We start from the raw sequence: 20,799 nt of genomic DNA on the forward strand, positions 1-20,799 counted from the left end.
TATATACATTTTTTTTTTTGAGACATGTTTCACTGTGTCATCCAGGCTGAAGTGCAGTGGCGCGATCTCGGCTCACTGCGACCTCCGTCTCCTAGATTCAAGCAATTCTTCTGCCTCAGCCTCCCGAGTAGCTGGGACTACAGGCACGCGCCACCATGCCTGGCTAATTTTTGTATTTTTAGTAGAGAGGGAGTTTCGCCATGTTGGCCAGGCTGGCCCCAAACTCCTGACCTCAGGTGATCTACCTGCTTTGGCCTCCCAAAGTGTTGGAATTACAGGCTTGAGCCACCGCACCCAGCCTGTTTCATGTTTTAAGGCAAGGTAGACCCTAGGTTTATTATTCAGGGAAGAATAAAGGTTTTTTCCGTTAATGTTTTGACGTCAGTGACTGCATAGTGGGTCTCTTAACCAATGTAATGAGCCATCCATTAGCTACTCATGTACAAAGAGAACTTCAGCCCCTGAAATACTAAATTCATTTCTAAGTAATTTACAGAAGCAGAAGTTGTAGTGTCAGTTGGACATTTCATCTAGAAGAGGGCAAACAGGATTTTTTAGCTTTTACTTTTAGCAAACAGGATTCCCAGTGTCTCATTGAAACATTTTTTCTTTCTGTTTACAGCACTCTTATTCTCTCTCTTTTTTTTTTTTTTTTTTTTTTTTTTTTGAGACAGAGTCTTGCTCTGTTCCCAGGCTGGAGTGCAGTGGCGCGATCTCAGCTCACTGCAACCTCCACCTCCTGGATTCAAGCAATTCTGGTGCCCCAGCCTCTCAAGTAACTGGAATTTCAGGCACCCGCCACCACACCCAGCTGATTTTTGTATTTTTAGTAGAGACGGAGTTTCACCATGTTGGCCAGGCTGGTCTCAAACTCCTGACCTCGTGATCCGCCTGCCTTAGCTTCCCAAAATGCTGGGATTACAGGCATGAGCCACTGCGACTGGCCTTCTCTTTTCATTCTCTCACCCTGCCCAGCTTGGTGTTCCTTATAGCTCCGTTTAAATACCAGCTCTATACAAGTGTCTCAGAAGCATTACTGTTAGCCCTAACTGAAGTAAATAGCTTTGTGACTCAGGATATTTCAGTACACCAAGCACCTTTCATGATTCAGTCCCATAAGAAGTTGCAAAGGTATGATATCATAGGAAAAAGTAGTTCTGAAAGCCAAAATTAGCCTGCTTAAATTTTCTTATTACCATTTTGCCTCAATTTTGGGTAACTCTACTATTACTATATAGATGAGAAACTGAGGCTCTAAGACATTAAGTTACTCATCTAAAATGCCTAGATCAAGTAAGCAGTACAACTAAGATTAACCCCAGACTTAATACTCTTTGCTTTGGCCAGGCACAGTGGCTTATACCTATAATCCCATTGCTTTGGGAGGCCAACACAGGAGGATCACTTGAGCTCAGGAGCTTGAGGCTGCAGTGAACTATGATCATGCCACTGCACTCTAGCCTGAGCAATAGAGCAAGGTTCTGTATCTTTAAAAAACGCAAGAATCCTAACTTTGCCTCATACAAGAAATATCTTTGGAGGTTTGAGGTTCCCAGACTTGACCTGCAAAATAGATTTAGCCCTTTAACTTCTGTTTCCTTCCTTTCAGGTGGTCAAATCTCAGCTAAATGTGTCTTCTGTCAGTGAGCACAATGCATATAGAGCAGGCCTTCAGCCCGTCAGCAAGTGGCAAGCCTATGGACTCAAAGGCTATCCTGGTGAGTGTAACTGACCTCAGAGAAGGCAATATCACTCAATCATTTGTGTTTTCATATCTTAAAGAAGGTACTGTGAGCAAGTAAATAGACAAAGGATACACATAATAAACAGATAAGTGTTTCATTTCCAAACCGATTCTATACTGTACCTTGTCTAAGATGTCCGTTTCCAAAGGATAGAACAGGAGTCAGCAGTGCCTGCAGATGTGGCTGAAAGTGGCATGACCATTGAAAAAAATAAGGACATTGCCTCTGGGCTCCTTGCCACAACTCTGAACATCTGATTTGGCAGAAATGCTGTAAAGAATAATTTATCATTATCATTGTAATAAATGTCATATAATAGTTATGAATAATTCATAGTTGTCCCTCTAGTCACATTCTCAAATGGCATAACAACTTAAAACTTGTTGCTATCAAGGCTGAACATATTTAATAAAGAATTACAATTAATGACATCAGAAGTCCTCGCTGAGTACGGTGGCTCACACCTGTAATCCCAGCACTTTGGGATGCCAAGGTGAGTAGATCACCTGAGGTCAGGAGGTCAAGACCAGCCTGACCAACATGTTGAAATCCCATCTCTACTAAAAATACAAAAATTAGCCAGGCGTGGTGATGCATGCCTGTAATCTCAGCTACTTGGGAGACTGAGACAGGAGAATCGCTTGAACCCGGGAGGCGGAGGTTGCAGTAAGCCAAGATCGCGCCATTGCACTCCAGCCTAGGCAATAAGAGGGAAACTCTATCTCAAAAAGAAAAAAAGGCCGGGCGCAGTGGCTCACACCTGTAATCCCAACACTTTGGGAGGCCCAGGCAGGCGGATCACAAGGTCAGGAGATTGAGACCATCCTAGCTAATAAGGTGAAACCCCGTCTCTACTGAAAATACCAAAACAAAATTAGCCGGGCATGGTGGCAGGCCCCTGTAGTCCCAGCTACTCAGGAGGCTGAGGCGGGAGAATGGCATGAACCTGGGAGGCAGAGCTTGTTGAGCCGAGATGGTGCCACTGTACTCCAGCCTGGGCGACAGAGCAAGACTCTGTCTCAAAAAAAAAAAAAAAAAAAGAAAGTCCTAATAGGGGACAGGTGAGGTGGCTCACACCTATAATCCCAACACTTTAGAAGGCCAAGGTGGGAGGATCACTTGAGCCCAGGAATTTGTGACCAGCCTGGGTAACATAGTAAGACCCTGTCTCTGCCAAAAAAAAAAAAAAAAATTTTCCCAGACAGAGTCTCACTCTGTCACCCAGGCTGGAGTACAGTGGCACAATCTCAGCTCACTGCAACCTCCACCTCCCAGGTTCAAGTGATTCTCCTGCCTCCCGAGTAGCTGAGACTACAGGTGTACACCACCACACCCAGCTAATTTTTGTATTTTTAGTAGAGACACGGTTTCATGCTGGCCAACCTGGTTTCGAATTGCTGACATCACGTGATCCGCCCGCCTTAGTCTCCCAAAGTGCTGGGATTACAGGCGTGAGACACCTCACCTGGCCAAAAAAAATGTTTTTAATTAGCCAAGTGTGGTGGCATGCCTCTGTAGTCTCAGCTACTCAGGAGACTGAGGTAGGAGGATTGCTTGGGGTGCAGTGAGCCGAGATCATGCCACTGCACCCCAGCCTGGGTGACAAAATGAGACCCGTCTCAAGCAATTCTAATAGACTTGTCTGCAATTTTTAATTTAGTAATGTTGGATAGCTGGTTTTACAGAGAATGAAATTCAGAAAATAATGAAGAATATTTTCTAGGCTCCTGGGGCCATTGTAAAAGTTAACATTGCACTTGTGATTTCAAATATGGGTTAAAAGTAAGAGAAATCTTTAAAAAGAAATGTTAGTTTTCATTGTGCCAATGGCCAGGACTCTATGGTACAGCTCTGAAGATATAACAGCCTGGCTCCTCTTGAGCTTGGGTAAATGTAGAGCGTGCGTCACCAATAGTCTTGTTCTTGGAGGCCACTCTTCACCTTTCAGCTCTAGCACCTTTTTTTTTTTTTTTTTTTTTGAGACAGTCTTGCTCTGTCGCCTAGGCTGGAGTACAGTGGTGCGATCTCTGCTCACTGCAGCCTCCGTCTCCCAGGTTCAAACAATTCTCCTGTCTCAGCCTCCCAAGTAGCTGGGACTACAGCTGCCTGCCTGTGTTTTTAGTAGAGACAGTGTTTCACCATGTTGGTCAGCCTGGTCTCAAACTCCTAACCTCAGGTGATCCACCTGCCTTGACCTCCCAGAGTACTGGGATTACAGGCGTGAGCCACCATGCCCAGCCTCTAGTACCTATTTGTAAGGCCATGATTCTCTGTTACTCTAGGCTTTCTCCCCTTAACAGATTGTTCATGCCACAAACTTAACCCCACTTGAGTTTTAAATTGTCTAAAGTGCTGTACTTACTTTCTGAGGCTTTCTAGGATTTACTGCTTAATTAAGCCACATCTTTTGGGTGGATGTCTCATATCCTTGGAGAGTTTATTCTGTCTCTTCTGCCATTATAAGCTGTGTTTGTTTATTCATTTATTTATTTTTTACTTACTTTCCCCCATAAGCTGTATTTAATAGAAATATAATGTCCAAAATATGGGAGAGAACAGTCTCTTCTTACTCTGAGTTGATCAAAAGGATTTTGTTTATTTCTGGATCTGACTTAATCTGAAGGAAGCTGAGTATACTACAACCTGTCCTCACACTCTGGTGTGAGGACACATTATCCTCTTGAACAAGAGGATAATAGGCCTGGAAACCAGAAGCAGAATCTAAGGAAGAAAAGACTTATGGGGGAACATCACAGCATTAAACATTGAAAAATTATCCTGCACAAGAAGTGGTGGGAAGCAGTGCACACCAGTGGTTAAGGCATAGGTTCTGGTGCCAGGCTACCTGGGTTGATATCCTGGCTCTGCCATCTACTAACTGTAAGACTTTGGGCAAGTTTTTTAATTCTCTTGCCCTCAGTTTCATCATATGTAAAATGTATATAAAAATAGTACCTACTTCATAAGGTTCTTATGAGGATTAAATGTTAATGTATATGTTAACTGCTTAGGTCAGTGCATTTATCAAGCACTTAAAAATGATTTGGGGTTGCTCTAGGTGTCAGAACCCAAGACCAGTGACTGAAAATTACGGAGAGGCAGGGTTTTTTTGGGGTTTTTTTTTGGGTTTTTTTGGTTTTTTTTTTAAACCTGGAAAACATGCAGATGCAAGATAGGCAGATTTTGGTTTTGTTTGTTTTCTTGAGACAGGGTCTCATTCTGTCACCCAGTGGGGTGCCAGATCAAAGCACAATCACGGTTCACTGCAGCCTTGGCCTCCCAAGCTCAAACGTTCCTCCCACCTCAGCCTGCCACGTAGCTGGGACCATTGGCTTGCACCACCATGCCCAGGTAATTTTTTTTTTTTTAATTTTTTATAGAGATGGGGGTCTCACTATGTTGCTCAGGCTAGTCCGGAACTCCTGGACTCAAGTGATCCCCCTGCCTTGGCCTCCCAAAGTGCTGGAATTACAGACCTGACCCACTGTGCCTGGCTGGGAGGCAGATTTTAACCCAATAAAAAGAAGAAAACCGTTGTCTGAAATGGACTGCCTAAAGAGATATTAAATTTCCTGTCACCATTCAAGCTTGGACTAAACCAGAAGTATTATTCCTTTAGGCTGATATGTTTGGGAGTATTATAATATTCTTTATTTCATGAAATTGTGATGATAGCAGATGGTAGGTTGTGGAGGGGAGGGTTCCTATCTTTTTCCAAAATGTTGATGATCCTATCATTCTCCCAAATTATTTGGAGAATTGTACGGATAAATGAAACACAAAATCCAAATGTATTTTGGAGCTACTTTAGAGGACATGAAAAATCAGATTACTGGTAAAAATCTTTGTCTGTATGAGGTTTCCTTGATGCCAAAAGCCCATTGACTTTGATCATTAGGTTTAGTTTTGAGTATATGCTATTGATAATATTAAATGGTGGAACAGGATTAATCAGCTATAATGAGGAACCTGTCCACATTGAATATCTCTAAGCTGTCTAGTTTTTTTTCTATATCTGCAAGAATCTAGACAGAATTTTAAGTGCTTTTAGTAAGATTTAGTATGGTAGAGGAATCTTCAGGTTATTTTCTATGTATTTCTATGATGGCATAACCTCCTTTCAGCTGAACCACATGTGGTTTTAAATCTCTTTGAAATTCTGATAGTGGACCATTGATGATATTGTTCAGGGATTCATTGGTTAGAGCCTAGTATTTATAATGCAAAGAGCATAGGTTTGTTGCTTGGATGGGCTTACTGGTTTTGCTTGTTCCATGGCCACAAATCCAGCTTTGTTTGTTGTACCCCAGATTGTTCGTTTGTCTTATCCCAAATGTGTGCTAGCGTTGTGATGGGCCAAGAGAGAGGGATGAATGTCATGTTACCCCTCTGAACTTCTGTTCTCTGACCTGCAAAACTGGATTATTAATTTCCTCATGGAGTTACTGAAGATTAATGAGATCGCATAAGGTTGCTAGCACAGTGTCTGACACTTGTAGGCATCTAGCTATTTTTAGTAGCTACTATAATTAATGACTTAGGAATAAACTTATTTATTGTTAATTGCTATTATTAAACTTTATCATTATTCTATGTCTAAATTATATGCCAAAGAGAAGAGAGGAAGACTAGTTAAGTAATAACAAAGTTGTTTCTGTTTTAGGCTCTCAGCCCAGTGTCTTTACTGTCTGCTTTCATAGTAATTCTCCCTAAGGATATTTTCATAAAATGTGTCGTTATTGTTAATAGTCCACACCAGGAATTGGCAAACTAGTTTTATTATAAACACAGTTTATTGGAATACAGCCACACCTTTTCCTTTACTTACTGTGTATGGCTACTTTCTGGCTACAGTGACAGAATTGAGTGCTAAAGAGACCAAATAAGGGCTCATGCCTGTAATCCCAGCACTTTGGGAGGCCAAGGCAGGCAGATCACTTGAGGCCAGGAGTTCAAGAGCAGCCTGGCCAACATGGCGAAACGCCGTCTCTACTAAAAAATAAAAAATAAATTAAAATACAAAAATTAACCAGGTGTTGTATCCAAGCCTGTAATCTCAGCTACTCAGGAGGCTGAGGCAGAAGAATCACTTGAACCCGGGAGGTGGAGGTTGCAGTGAGCCTAGATTGTGCGTGGGTGACAGAGTGAGACTCTGTCTCAAAAAAATAAAAAATAAAATAAATAAAGAGACCAAATAATCGTCGTAGCCTAAAGTCTTTACTATCTAGTTCTTGACAAAAAACGTTTGCTGACCTATGGTATAGACTAGATCTGGAGTTCAACCAGGAACTGAAGACCTTCAAATTATTGCCAGCATTTAATTCAGAAATCCTTAAGTTTTAGTCTGTTCATGTGTTTTTAAAATCCTTTTGCAAGGGGAAGTTTACACTAATATATGACGTTTGGCTTTTATATCATTGCTTGGATTCCTTCTTGTTCCTCAGGACTTGTCCAACCATGCTTACTCTTGCTGAGATGACCTTGCTATTTATGTTATTGGGAAAACAGCCCTTCAGGCACAAACCCTTTCAGCCTTCAATGGCCCCCACACTTATAAGCAAATGTTCTCATTTCTACCATCCAGTCGTAGAGGAGGAGTACTTTTAGTTCAAAGCCAGTCTCTACCTTCTTGATCCATCTCACCTTCTTAAACCTCTTCCAGCTTTCAAGACCTTGCTCTATTTCTTTCCTCTCTTTTGTTTCCAACTGGCTTTTCCCTGTTGACTCTTTCTTCACAATCTGTAAGCATACTTAGGTCTTGCCAGTCCTTAAAAACCAAAAACTGCCCTCTTAACTCTTTGTTTTTCTATGACTGTGCCTAAGCTTTTATTTTCTTTCATAGCTGGTCTTACAAAAAGGAGTTTAACTTGTCTTTATTGCCCCCTCTCCAGACAAGGTTTTTTATCTCTTTATCTCTAATTCTTTTTTTTTTCTTTTGAGACAGTCTGTTTTTGTCACCCAGGCTGGAGTATAGTGGTGCAACCTCGGCTCACTGCAACCTATGCCTCCTGGGTTCGAGCGATCCTCCCACCTTAGCCTCCCAAGTAACTGGGACTACCTGTGTGTGCCACCACGCCTGGCTAATTTTTGTATTTTTTCTAGAGACAGGGTTTTGTTGTGCTGCCCAGGCTGGTCTCAAACTCCTGAGCTCAAGTGATCTGCCTGCCTTAGCCTTTCAAGTGCTAGGATTACAGGCGTCAGCCAAGCTACCATGCCCGGGTTCTAATTCTTTTTTTTTTTTTTTTTTTACAGCAAATGATTTTATTTGTAATTTCTACCCCTCTCAGTGCCTCCTCCCAAAAAACCTGCACATGAATTTACAAACATATTAACATATAAATAATGAGAAACATCCTAACCAGGGTCTCCTGGTTGTCTCTGCTGGAGATTAAGACTGGAGAGGGCGCTATCTTCACACAGACTTCCAGTGACATCGAGAGTCTCTTGGTGGCTGTTTTGGGCCCACAGCTGGCTTTTTCAACACCTCCAGGTTCAACCACCAGTCTGTGTGCTGTGCCCAAGGTAGAGCCCAGGGACTGCGAGCATGTGCAGCTCCATTGCCCATCATTGTTCCAGCTGAGCTCATGCTAGAAGGGATGCTTCCTCTCCTGACAGTGCTTCATGGTGGCCAGCCCGCTCCTGCTGGCACTCAGAGCCTCAGTACCGGGCCACCTGGCAGCACCCACAGATGTTGAACTCCTGGAGCTACTTCTCAATCACTGTGCAGGAAGGGTAATGCTACTATAGTAGGTGTAAGAATTCAACTCTTCCCCACATCTCCATTGGTGTTATAGTACCAGGTCACAGTTAGGACAGGTCACTGCTCTTCTTTGGGGTCCATGGTAAGCTGCTGAATTGCAAGCCAGTGCAAGCTTTGCTCTCTCTTCTGGAGGTTTCTTTGGCTTTGGGCCACCAGCCCCACAGCACCAGCTACAGGTTGTCCGGGTAATTGTCCTCAGTGAGGGCATTGAGATGTACCACCTGGAACCCAGGGGTCATGCTGCTTCTGTGCTCCCACAGCAACTCATGAAGAAGTCTTCCCAATCCTCTTCCTCAGTGCTTGTCAAAAGCATTCCTGAATATCTTAGTACCATTTCCATCTGCATCTACTTCCATTTGGGCCTCAGAGGAGTACCTCTCCACCAGCAGGATATCTTTGCGCATCTGTCAGTGTATTCGGTCTTTATCTGACTGCATACTGCCTCCACTACTCTCTCCCACCAGAAGCTACAGCCACTGGTGACAGGAACAGAGCTCTCATCGAGGGTAAGGTCCCTGGCTAGTGCAGCTACACAAGGGGCTCCCTCCCAGCCACTGAGCTGAGCTGTGTGATGTCCAATTTGAAGTCAGTCATGGCCAGGCCTATGCTCTCAGCCAGCAGTGCCACTCCCATGGGAGACGGGTGCTGGGGAAAGGCCAGGGCTAGGGTCAGGCCAGGCAGGCCCCCGGTAGGACAAGACTGGGCCCAGCTCACCTTGTGTCTGTCAGACCTGCCATGCACTGACCTCTAATTCTCAAGAAAGTGCCTGGTACAGACCACCCTGGCCAACGTGGTGAAACCACATCTCTACTGAAAATTTAAAAATTAGCTGGGTACAGTGTCCGGCACCTGTAATCACAGCTACTTGGGAGACTGAGGCAGGAGAATCCGTTGAACCCGGGAGGCGGAGGTTGCAGAGAACCAAGATCACACCACTGTTCTCCAGCCTGGGCAACAGAGTGAGACCCCCATCTCAAAAAGAAAAAAACAGGAAAGAAAGTGCCAGGTACATATTGTGTGTTTGATGAATGAATGAATCTTTGCCATGCATAGGATTCCAGTTAAATACTATTATTAATATTTTGTTTTTGAGATGGAGCCTGGCTCTGTCGCCGAGGCTGGAGTGCAGTGGCGTGATCTTGGCTCCCTGCAACCTCCCGTCTCCTAGGTTCAAGTGATTCTCCAGCCTAAGCCTCCTGAGTAACTGGGATTACAGGTGCCTGCCACTGTGCCTGGCTAATTTTTGTATTTTAGTAGAGATGGTTTCACCATGTTGGCCAGACTGGTCTCAAACTCCTGACCTTATGTGATTCTCCTGCCTCGGCCTCCCAAAGTGCTGGGATTACAGGTGTGAGCCACCACGCCTGGCCTGTTATTAATCTTTTACAGAGAAAAATGAAGTTGGATTGCTGTCAAGGTCACAAAGATCTTTAACACACATGCTGTAGTTGTTTACAAACACTGAGATATTACAGAGACACTAACTGCAGGAATTTGCAAACACTGAGATATTACAGAGATAGTAACTGCAGGAAGCAACTATCACCCCTACAGCTGGGAGGAAGAACAAAAGAGCTTGGGATTACTACGTTGAGAAGCTTGGAAAAGGGACTACATGGAACCTGGTGCTTAGACTTCTGAGGAGAGGACATAATGAGGCTGATTCTAGTGATGTGGAAAAACTACATTAGAACCAACTTCTGCCCTCCAGTCTTCCATTAGTGACCCTTATAGGCACAGGTTAGCAGAGAGCCAGCTGGCAAATAAGAAATGTAGTTGGCAGGGTCTCAGCCCCATATTATGAAGCTAAGTATAGAAGAGTGGATTTGAAACTGAGAGAAAATAGACCAATAATCAGCACGCCATTCATTAGATGGTGACTTTCAAATCTATGTTTTAGCTAAAATTCATTATAAGATTTCATATAATCATGCCTGTAATAAAGGAAATAGGGAGGTAAAGAAGTCTTGGATGACTCTAAGTAACAAGACCTGATAAGAATTAGAGGTGTACTTTTGCCACTTACAGTTCTAAAGTTTGCTTTGGGATAACACAGTTAACCTTGTGGAATATGTGTTTCTCTTGAGAATACCCAGAAAGCCAGACGCATTTGCATAGTGGTAGATGTCTAATGTTCATCAAAACCTACCTGTTCGTTAACTTGAAGCATGACCAAAAACATAAGGGGAGTAAATAACAAAATAGTGAGTATAAAGATGTCGAAATTATGTGAATAACTGATGGAGAATTTCCCCCTCTTCTTTTTTTCCCACCCATCTTTTGTATAGGGTTTATTTTTATCCCAAACCCCTTCCTCCCGGGTTACCAGTGGCACTGGGTGAAACAGTGCCTTAAGTTATATTCCCAGAAACCTAATGTTTGTAACCTGGACAAACACATGACTAAAGAAGAGACCCAAGATCTGTGGGAACAGAGCAAAGAGTTCCTGAGGTAAGTCTTGTCAATCAGAACGAAGTGTTAATACTTAGCTCAGATCATCACAGGTCTTTGCAGGAACTGTTCTGTAACAATGCAGTAAAAGTGACTGGCTGGGGTTTTTTTTCCCCTCATTGTTTCCAAGCAAAAACAGCACAATTGTATTCTTTCCCCAGGAACATTTGGACAGATGCTTTGACAGTTACAGTAAATTGAGATCCATTTTAAAGACTTGCTTATCATAGCTTAATTGAGTTCATCCTCATTAATCATCGCATGATCCATTTCCATTAGCTTCAGCCATTGTTTTCTACTTAAAGTGAGTTCCTTTGAAGGCTTGTGGTATCCCAGGAAAAGTAACATTGAAAGCTCTTTGCTTCTACCCTCCTAGATGGGTTCAGTGGTACTAGCCGTTTTGTGATAGGTCAGTTGTTCCTCATGAGAAGAACTAATATTTTCACCTTCATGCTTCAACATTCATTCATTCATTCATTCCACAAATATTTAGTGAGGGTCAGTAGTGTGTCAGGCATGATGCTAGGCATTGGGCACACAAAGATAAAGGCACCCTTCCTGCACTCAACAGTGCATAGTCTCTGGGAAGAATGCGTTACCTGTGGGAATAATTACTGTAGAGCTCAGAAAGTGTTATGATGGGGTTTAGAAAAATACTGTGGGAGCATAGAGGAGGAAATAATTATTCCAGGCAGGGTAGAAGTGTGAAAGAAGAAAAAATGATTTTTTTTTGTTTGTTTTTATTTTTTGAGACAGTCTCACTCTGTCGCCCAGGCTGGAGTGCAGTGGCGTGATCTCAGTTCACTGCAACCTCTGCCTCCTGTATTAAAACGATTCTCCTGCCTCAGTCTCCCGAGTAGCTGGGATTACAGGCACCCGCCACCACGCCCCACCACTTTTTGTATTTTTAGTAGAGATGGGGTTTCGCCATGTTGGCCAAGCTGGTCTCAAACTCCTGACCTCAAGTGATCCCCCAGCCTCGGACTCGCAGAGTGCTGGACTACAGGCGTGACCCACCAAGCCCAGCCTGAAAAAGTGATTTTTTAATGGGTTATCCTCTTTTCACTGTCCATTTGAACTGATCTTCAAAAATGAGAGGGGTTTACCAGTCAGAAAAGTAAGAAGTCTCTACTGAGTAGAGAAAGCAGCCTGAGCAAAGATACAATATTTAAGACAATAAATTGTCCTGTGAGACAAGAGCATAGGATGTGTACTTTCTTATGTTTATTCTGCTGTGTGTCAGACACTGTGCTTGAGTGTTAAGAGATTCAAAGGCAGATAAAAAAAACAGTTCCTGTCTTCAAGAAATTCGTACTTTAGTTATGGACAAAAACATAGAAACAGATAATTAGATACAATTTGGGTCTGGGCTTGCTGGCTCATGCCTGTAATCTCAACACTTTGGGAGGCCAAGGTGAGAAGATCACTTGAGGCCTGGAGTTACCAGCCTGGGCAACATAGCAAGACCCCACCTCTATGGAAAAAAAAAATTTTTTTTGAGACGGAGTTTCACTCTTGTTGCCCAGGCTGGAGTGCAATGGCATGATCTTGGCTCACTGCAATCTCCACCTCCCAGGTTCAAGCGATTCTCCTGCCTCAGCCTCCAGAGTAGCTGGGATTACAGGTGTGCACCACCACACCCGACTAATTTTGTATTTTTAGTAGAGGTAGGGGTTCCTCCATGTTGGTCAAACTGGTCTCAAACTCCCGACCTCAGGTGATCCGCCCGCCTCGGCATACCAAAGTGCTGGGATTACAGGTGTGAGGCACTGCACCTGGCCCAAAAAAATTTTTTTTAATTAGCTGGGCATAGTGGTGTGCACCTGTATTCCTAGCTACTCTGCAGGCTGAGGAGAGACTGTCTCTAAAATAAATAAATAAATAAATACATACATACATATATACATACAATTTGGTAGATACGGGGATAGACATTATAGGATGTAATGGGAATGGTCACTTAAGTAGCTAGGTTGGAGGTAGATTATAGAAAATGCTTCCTGGAAGCCATGGGTAGGCAGAATTGGTAAAATATGAAGGAGGAGAGGTGGATTTGGGCCAGATGGTAAAGGGTTTAGTGATGCAGAGCAGGGGCCAACAGACCCAACCACGTGACCCAACAGTGCCCAACCACAGGGCCGCAGACCTAGACAGCCGAGCATCACTGCCTGAGCTTCGCCTGCTGTCAGATCAGCAGCAGCATTAGATTCTCATAGGAGCGCGAACCCTGTTGTGAATTGTACATGCAAGGGGTCTAGGTTGCACACTCCTTATTGAGAATCTAATGCCTGATGATCTGAGATGGAACAGTTTCATCCCCAAACCACCCCCCATCCCCACTCCATCTGTGGACAAATTGTCTTCCATGAAACTGGTCCCTGGTGCCAAAAAGGTTGGGAACCACTAATGTAGAGCACCAGTTCTGGAGTCAGACTGTGTTCAGATCCCAACTCTACCACTTAATAGCTGTGTAACCTTGAGCAAGTTCCTTCACCTTTCTGTGTCTCATGACAGTCCTTTCCTTATTGAATAGTATGAGAATTAAACAAGATAATATGTGAGAAGTCCTTAAAAGTGCCTGTTAAAACCATTTTACCAACTTTATGTCCTGTTTGATGTTACATGGCCTCATGTTGTAGTTTTCAGAAACTGTCATGCCGATTCTAACAGAGTAAAGAGAAGATTTTCTTAAGGGGAAAGAAGTAAAATTCTGTGGTTTTTCTTTAAACCTTGGTCTGTAGGTTATGGTATTGACAGGAGCAGTGAGGAAAACCCTGTCCGTAAGCTTTTAGTAGTGTCTTCTTCACAACTGAGAGCAAGGGAAAGGAAGATCATGGTTGAGTGAAATTAGTCCAAGAGAACCTACTGCTATTAAACCAGCCTGTGTTTTCAAGTAATTGATTTTTTTCCTTCTGATATATGACTCTGCAGAAATCACAGCTGTCTTTTAAGATAGCTCAGATGAATCTCTGTAATAAATCATCCTGTAAACAATGGTGAGATACCTTTTTTTTGTCTAATAAATTAGCAAAAATAAAATATTTGATGGTCATACCTTATGTTGTCAAGGGTTGGAAGAAATTGATATGCTCAGACATTGTACTGGCAGTATTGAAAATCGATTAAGGCCAAGTTTTCATTGTGTCACTATGTGATATGTGCTTCAGTTTCCTCATGTGAGAAATGAAGGTATTGGACTGGATAAGCCATTCAAGGTAATTGAATCATGGGCAGTCAGGGTCATGTGGACAGTACATGGCAGCTCTCCCAACTTTGCCAGTCTCTCAGAACGGGAGAGAGTCTGTTATTCAAAAGAGATCCGCTGGAGGTTTTGATTAGGTTTCATAACATCCTCTGACATTGAGAACCACTGAAGTAAAGGACCTCTAAGATCCTTTTGGTTTTAATTTTCTAGAATTCTGTGGTCAGGGAAGAAAAAACTTTAAATAGGAAATGAAGAAGAAATACTTGAACTTAAGCAAAAGCAAAAATTATTTTAAAAAATACTTGAACTTAAGAACTGTTCAAAAACTTAGAGTACCTCAATTCTATGGTTTTTTCTTTTTTTTTTTTTTTTTTTTTTTGAGACGGAGTCTCGCTCTGTGGCCCAGGCTGGAGTGAGCGGCGCCATCTTGGCTCACTGCAAGCTCTGCCCCCCGGGTTCCCGCCATTCTCCTGCCTCAGCCTCCTGAGTAGCTGGGGTTACAGGCGCCGCCACCTCGCCCGGCTAATTTTTGTATTTTTAGTAGAGACAGGGTTTCACCGTGTTAGCCAGGATGGTCTCGATCTTCTGACCTCGTGATCCGCCCGTCTCGGCCTCCCAAAGTGCTGGGATTACAGGCTTGAGCCACCGCGCCCGGCCGAATTCTATGGTTTTTTCAAAGTGAATAGCGTAGCTAGAGATTGTTGTACAAGTGTACAAGAGTTATGTGCAGGCTGGGCACGGTGGCTCACGCCTGTAATCCCAGCACTTTGGGAGGCCGAATCGGGCAGATCACCTGAGGTCAGGAGTTTGAGACCAGCCTGACCAACATGGTGAAACCCCATCTCTACTAAAAATACAAAATTAGCTGGGCATGGTGGTGCATGCCTATAATCCCAGCTACTCAGTAGACTGAGGCTGGAGAATCACTTGAACCCAGGAGGCGGAGGTTGCAGTGAGCCGAGATCACACCATGGCACTCCAGCCTGGGCAACAAGAGTGAAACTCGGTCTCAAAAAAAAAAAGTTATGTGTAAACATCTTCCTTGTGACATTGTTTATAACAGAAAAAAAAATTGTGAAGCAGCCTAAGAGTTCATCAGCAGGAGACCAGATAAATCTAACGTGACATAAGTCTAACATGACATATCCCAGACATAGAATGCAGCCACTGTGCAAGGATTAAAAAAAACTTTAAATGCAACCCTCTAGTATATATCCCAGACTTTAAAGCCAGAATAAATTCAGTCATTTCTTACCATCTCTATCACAAGTGCCTTGGTCTAAGCTGCCATCATCTCTTATCTAGAGCACTGCAGTAGCCTAACCAGCCTCCCTTCTTAGCACAAACTCAAGTGTGGTTCCAAGGGCCCACCTTGATTAACAGTGACACTTTTATCACTCAGGAAGTTTCAAGGATTTAGAATCTCCCTAGCAGGAGCCAGGGACAAAAACCAGTCAAATTCTTTGTTACATAACATCATCACATTTAGAAAAAATCCACAATTCTTAACCATGGCTGTAAGGCTGAGAAGACTTGGCCCCCAGCTACCTCTCTACTCTCATTTCCTACCATTCCTACCTCATTTCCTTTTCATTTGTTCTTTCCCACCTTGTTGACTTCCATTGCTACCCTTAAACACATTAGGCATGCTCAGATTTTTTTTTTGTACAGGCTGTTCTACCTAGGAAGCTCTTCCTTTAGATCAACAGTGTCTTGCTTCCTTTAAGTCTTTGTTCTAATATCATCTTAGAAGAAAGTCTTCTCTTATTATTCAGTCAACAAGAATCTCCTACTTCCCATCATTCTTTATCCTCTTGCTTTGGTTTGTTTGTTTGTTTATTGCTACTTTTTTTAGAGATGGCGTCTTGCTATGTTGCCCAGGCTGCCTTGAACTTCTGGGCTCAAGCAGTTCTCCCACCTCAATTTTCTGTCTTATTTTTTGTTTTCTAAATTATTTTGCTTGATTTTTTTTTTAATTCAGTGCAACATAGTTGCCAAATAACAACTTAGCTTTATTTGTTCTGTAAATTAGCTTATGAAATACTCTATTTTTATGTATATGAAAGGTTTTTTCCCACTGATAACCTCATTGTGGAAGCAGAATTAATCCTCTCCTCTTTCTACTTCTTTAAGACTGTTTATAATGCTAGTATAGCATTTATTCTAGTGAATTGAGTCATCTATCCCTCTCTCCTTCCATTGCCTTCCTCTCCCATCTTGAAAATTTTGTAGCCTTGATTCTTACCACAGTTCTTTGTATATATTAGAAGGTGCTCAGTAAATATTATTTCAATTAAATTCATATTCCCTCTTTATTAGTCTAGTAAGAACAATGCTAAATTTGAGAAGGATCATTTAAAGACTATATAGTTTTCTTATTTTCACTAATTTATTAAATAATGTACATTTGTGCCTTAGAAAATATGTGATGCTAGGATAGCTATGAAGAAGAATAAAAGCCAGTGAGGGAGGGACTGTTAAAGGAGGAACCCAGGTACTTAAATAAGGAATTTACAATACCAAAGCATGTATACTTGAATAGAAGTTGCAGGGTGCTTTGGGGGAACAATATAGGAACTGGCTAGGAGAAAGACTTCCGAGAAGAAGTGAGTGTAAACTGTGTATGAAAAAACAAATTGGAAAAATCTGCTAGGCTGAGAGTGGAGTAGAGCATTTCAGTAGAAAAAACTGTATAGTCAGAGGCACGGCCATGAAAAACGGGGAGAATAGCATACCTTATGGGAAATGCTTGGAGATGAGACTAGAAAGGTTAGTTAGAGCCAGAATATAAATGGCTCTGCATGCCATATAAGAGTGTGGACTTTGTCCTATTAACAGTGGGTATTTATCAGGATTAATAACAGATTATTCACTTCAGAAAAATAATTCTGTGGTAGTGGAGGAAATGGACTGAAAATACAGTGGTTGCAAAAAGCACAATTAAGAATTTAGGCCAGGTGCAGTGGTTCACGCCTGTAATTCCAGCACTTTGGGAGGTCGAGGCGGGGGGGGATCACCTGAGGTCAGGAGTTCAAGACCAGCCTAGCCAACATGGTGAAACCCCATCTCTACTAAAAATATAAAAAATAGCCAGGCATGGTGGCAGGCACCTGTAATCCCAGCTACTAGGGAAGCTGAGGTGAGAGAATCGCTTGAACCCGGCAGGTGGAGGTTGCAGTGAGCCAAGATCGTACCTCTGCACTCCAGCCTGGGCAACAGAATAAGACTCAGTCTCCAAAAAAAAGAATTAGGCTGGGTGCTGTGGCTCACACCTGTAATCCCAGCACTCTGGGAGGCTGATGTGGACGGATCACGAGGTCAAGAGATCAAGACCATCCTGGCCAACATGGTGAAACTCTGTCTCTACTAAAACTACAAAAATTATCCAGACATGGCAGCATGCACCTGTAGTCCTAGCTACTCAGGAGGCTGAGGCAGGAGAATCCCTTGAACCTGGGAGGCAGAGGTTGCAATGAACTGAGATCATGCCACTGCACTCTAGTCTGGCCACAGGGCAAGACTCTGTCTCAAAAAGGAAAAAAAAAAAAATTTAATCCATGCAAAAGATGGTAAAGGCCTCAAAAAGATGTTATCTACAGAGCTTAGGTACCAAGCAATTATAAAAAGTGAGAGAAAAGAAAAAGTTAAAAATTATCTACAGATTTCTACATGGCAGTGAGGGTAATACTAAGGCTTGTAATGGAAATAAGTATTGAAAGAAGAGAAGAATGAGCAGAGACTATCCTTAGTGTAGTTGGGGCCATACTGTTTTTGAAATGCCTATAGGGTATCCAGGTGGAGATGTCCAGCATGATTTTGGAAATACAGAACTGAGCTTAGGAGTAACGTAAGGGTGAGAGGGATGCGGAGAGAAAGAGATGAGATGAGGGAGTTACACATGAAGGCCATAGTGAAGCGCTGAAAATAGATGTGATTTTCTTTCTTCCTTTCTTTTCACTTTTCTTTCTCATCTATAGAAAAGACGGCTGTTGGCCCCAGGAAGCATCAGCACAGGGTGAAGAAAATAAAGCAGGAAAAGACACCAAGCAGCCAGAAGGATATGAGGAAAAACAGAAGAAATGCTGTTAGAGGCTAAGACAGGAAAATGTTTCAGGAAGAGAAGGGCCAGCCATGTCAAATAGGTCTAGGATTTGACAGTTAATTGGTGTAATGAAACTGAAAAACTAGATTCAGTAGTGGTATGAACAAAATTCAGATTACGGTGAGGGGAGAGAGTGAGGAAGGCAAATGTTGAATTATTTAAAAGTTTAATTATAAAGGGAAGGAAAGATGGGTAAGGGGTAGAAGGAGGTGAGGTATAAGCAAGGTAGCTTGCATAAATGACAGAGAAAATGTTTTTGTTGTTTGTTCTTAAGTATGTAGGAATATTAAACATGTTTGAAGGCCAAGAGGAAAAAAACAAGTTCGGAAGAGGGCTTGAAAGTATGAGAAGAAACATTCTATTAATGGAGAAAGGCCTCAGAGGCTGTGTCAGGGAAATAGGATATAGTATAGGTAGAGAATTAGCTTTGGAAGAAAGAAGTAGGACCACTTCTGAAACCAGGAGGAAGGATCAGGTGAAAATTTAGAGAAGTTTAGTGGTGTGGGAGAGGAAAGTTGAAATTGTTCACTGGATCATTTGAGCAGGCTTCTGTTTTCTCACTGACGTAGAAGGAAATAAGAACAAAACTAAGGACTTGAGATGAATGGTGAAGGTTTAGAACAGAAGATGGTTAGATAAGACAGTTTAGAGGGTTAGAGAATACTGAATATTTGCAAGATAGCAAAAGGATGTTAGCAGTTACGGTGGCGTTGGATGTCCATTTGCAATGAGTGACTGGGAGTGTCAGGTTGAGAAGGGAGAGAAAACTGAAAGCACTCAAACCCTGAAAGAGTGGAGTGGCAGGGCATAGTGGCTTACGCCTGTAATCCCACCACTTTGGGAGGCCAAGGCAGGTGGATCACACGGTCAAGAAATCGAGACCATCCTGGCCAACATGATGAAACCCCATCTCTACTAAAAACACAAAAATTAGCTGGGCGTGGAGGCATGTGCCTGTAGTCCCAGCTACTAGAGAGGCCCAGGCAGGAGAATCACTTGAACCCAGGAGGTGGAGGTTGCAGTGAGCCGAGATCACAAACACTGCACTCCAACCTGGCGATAAAACGAGACTCCGTCTCAAAAAAGAAAAAAACGATTGCTAAGAAAAATGCCAACACTTACATAAGGCGCTTACCCGTGACAGAAACCAAGCAAACTGCTGTATGAGCACATTCACCAGGGGAGAAGGTGGCCAGCCCACCCATCCATCATCCTTCTGCTAGTGCCTGGAGAAGGCAGCAGGGAGCATAGCATGTTTCTTTTTTAGTGAGACCCAATAATTAGGGTCATGGTTGCTTGAAAACATTCTTTTGGATAATTGGATAAAGATGTATTAGGTGCCAGCATATTTCCTGCATTCTTCAAGGTGAGAGTTGTATTGGTACTGATCCTTCTTGACCTCCTTTTGGATAAGTCAGGTTTAAAAAGAGAACAATCCACTCCCTTCAGTGATTCTCTCAGTATTTTATGCTTAAAAATGATCCGGAAGCATGTTAAATGGTGTTGGCCTTACTGTTCACAGTGTTCAAGAACAAATCTTGGAATTTTCATTACCCAAGAGGCCCATGGTTAACCAGAGAGGTCCCTAAATAGTACTAAGACAAGAGATGTTTAGTGCTGGCCAGTCCTGCTCTCACGTATTGAAGGCAGATATTAACAGTTGTTGCTACTTTCCTTTCAGAAAATACAAAGGCAAGAATTGAAATCAAGTTTTCATAAGAGGATATAAAATGAGGGTCTAATGCACTTACATGGGTCTAATACATTACAAAAATATTTATATCATTCCCCCCAAAATGGCATAGACACTCAAAGATCAGAATTTTTCTTGCAGTAAGCAAGTTTTTAAGCTATTCTTTTTTTCTTTTTGTTATGAGGACTGAACTTAATGCTTTTCAAGGTAAGACTCAACTCTGCCTTATTTTACATCCTTGGACCAGTCCTCCTCTATAATATAACTCAAAAACTTAAAGCCTTTTTTTTTTTTTCTTCTGAGACAGGGTCTCACTCTATGCCCAGGCTGGAGTGCAGTGGCACAATCTTGGCCTACTGCAACCTTCTCCTCCCAGGCTGCTGCCTCAGCCTCCCAAGTAGCTGGGACTATAGACGTGCACCACCATGCCTGGCTAATTTTTTGTGTTTTTAGTAGAGATGAGGTTTCACCATGTTGCCCAGGCTGGTCTCCAACTCCTGAGCTCAGGCAGTTCACCCACTTCAGCCTCCCAAAGTGCTAGGGTTATAAGCGTGAGCCACCATCCCCAGCCCAAAGCCTTTCTTGTAATCACACAGTTAGAGTCCTTTGTTTTTTTTAAGACGGAGTCTTACTCTGTCACCCAGGCCGGAGTACAGTGGCATGATCTTGGCCCACTGCATCCTCCTGGGTTCAAGCAATTCTCATACCTCAGCTTCCTGAGTAGCTGGGATTACAGGCACCCACCACCATACCTGGCTAGTTTTTGGTTTTTTAGTAGATACAGGGTGTCACCATGTTGGCCAGGCTGGTATTGAACTCCTAACCTTAAGTGATCCTCCCACC

General features: G+C 42.8%; 1 protein-coding gene and 1 pseudogene across 1 annotated transcript in view; one reads left to right on the forward strand and one right to left on the reverse strand.

Annotated features, from left to right (window-relative positions):
• The window catches only part of ALKBH1 (alkB homolog 1, histone H2A dioxygenase), a 187,471-nt gene that overhangs the window by 156,795 nt on the left and 9,877 nt on the right, over positions 1 to 20,799 (forward strand). Inside the window, exons 3-4 of the mRNA XM_050798844.1 lie at positions 1,610 to 1,718; positions 10,794 to 10,956. Coding sequence (XP_050654801.1) covers positions 1,610 to 1,718; positions 10,794 to 10,956 — 272 coding nt within the window. The remainder of the gene's footprint in view (positions 1 to 1,609; positions 1,719 to 10,793; positions 10,957 to 20,799) is intronic.
• On the reverse strand, positions 8,063 to 8,909 carry LOC126958221 (zinc finger MYND domain-containing protein 19-like; annotated as a pseudogene).

Source organism: Macaca thibetana, chromosome 7 (genome assembly GCF_024542745.1).
Source record: "Macaca thibetana thibetana isolate TM-01 chromosome 7, ASM2454274v1, whole genome shotgun sequence".
Classification (NCBI taxonomy): domain Eukaryota; kingdom Metazoa; phylum Chordata; class Mammalia; order Primates; family Cercopithecidae; genus Macaca; species Macaca thibetana.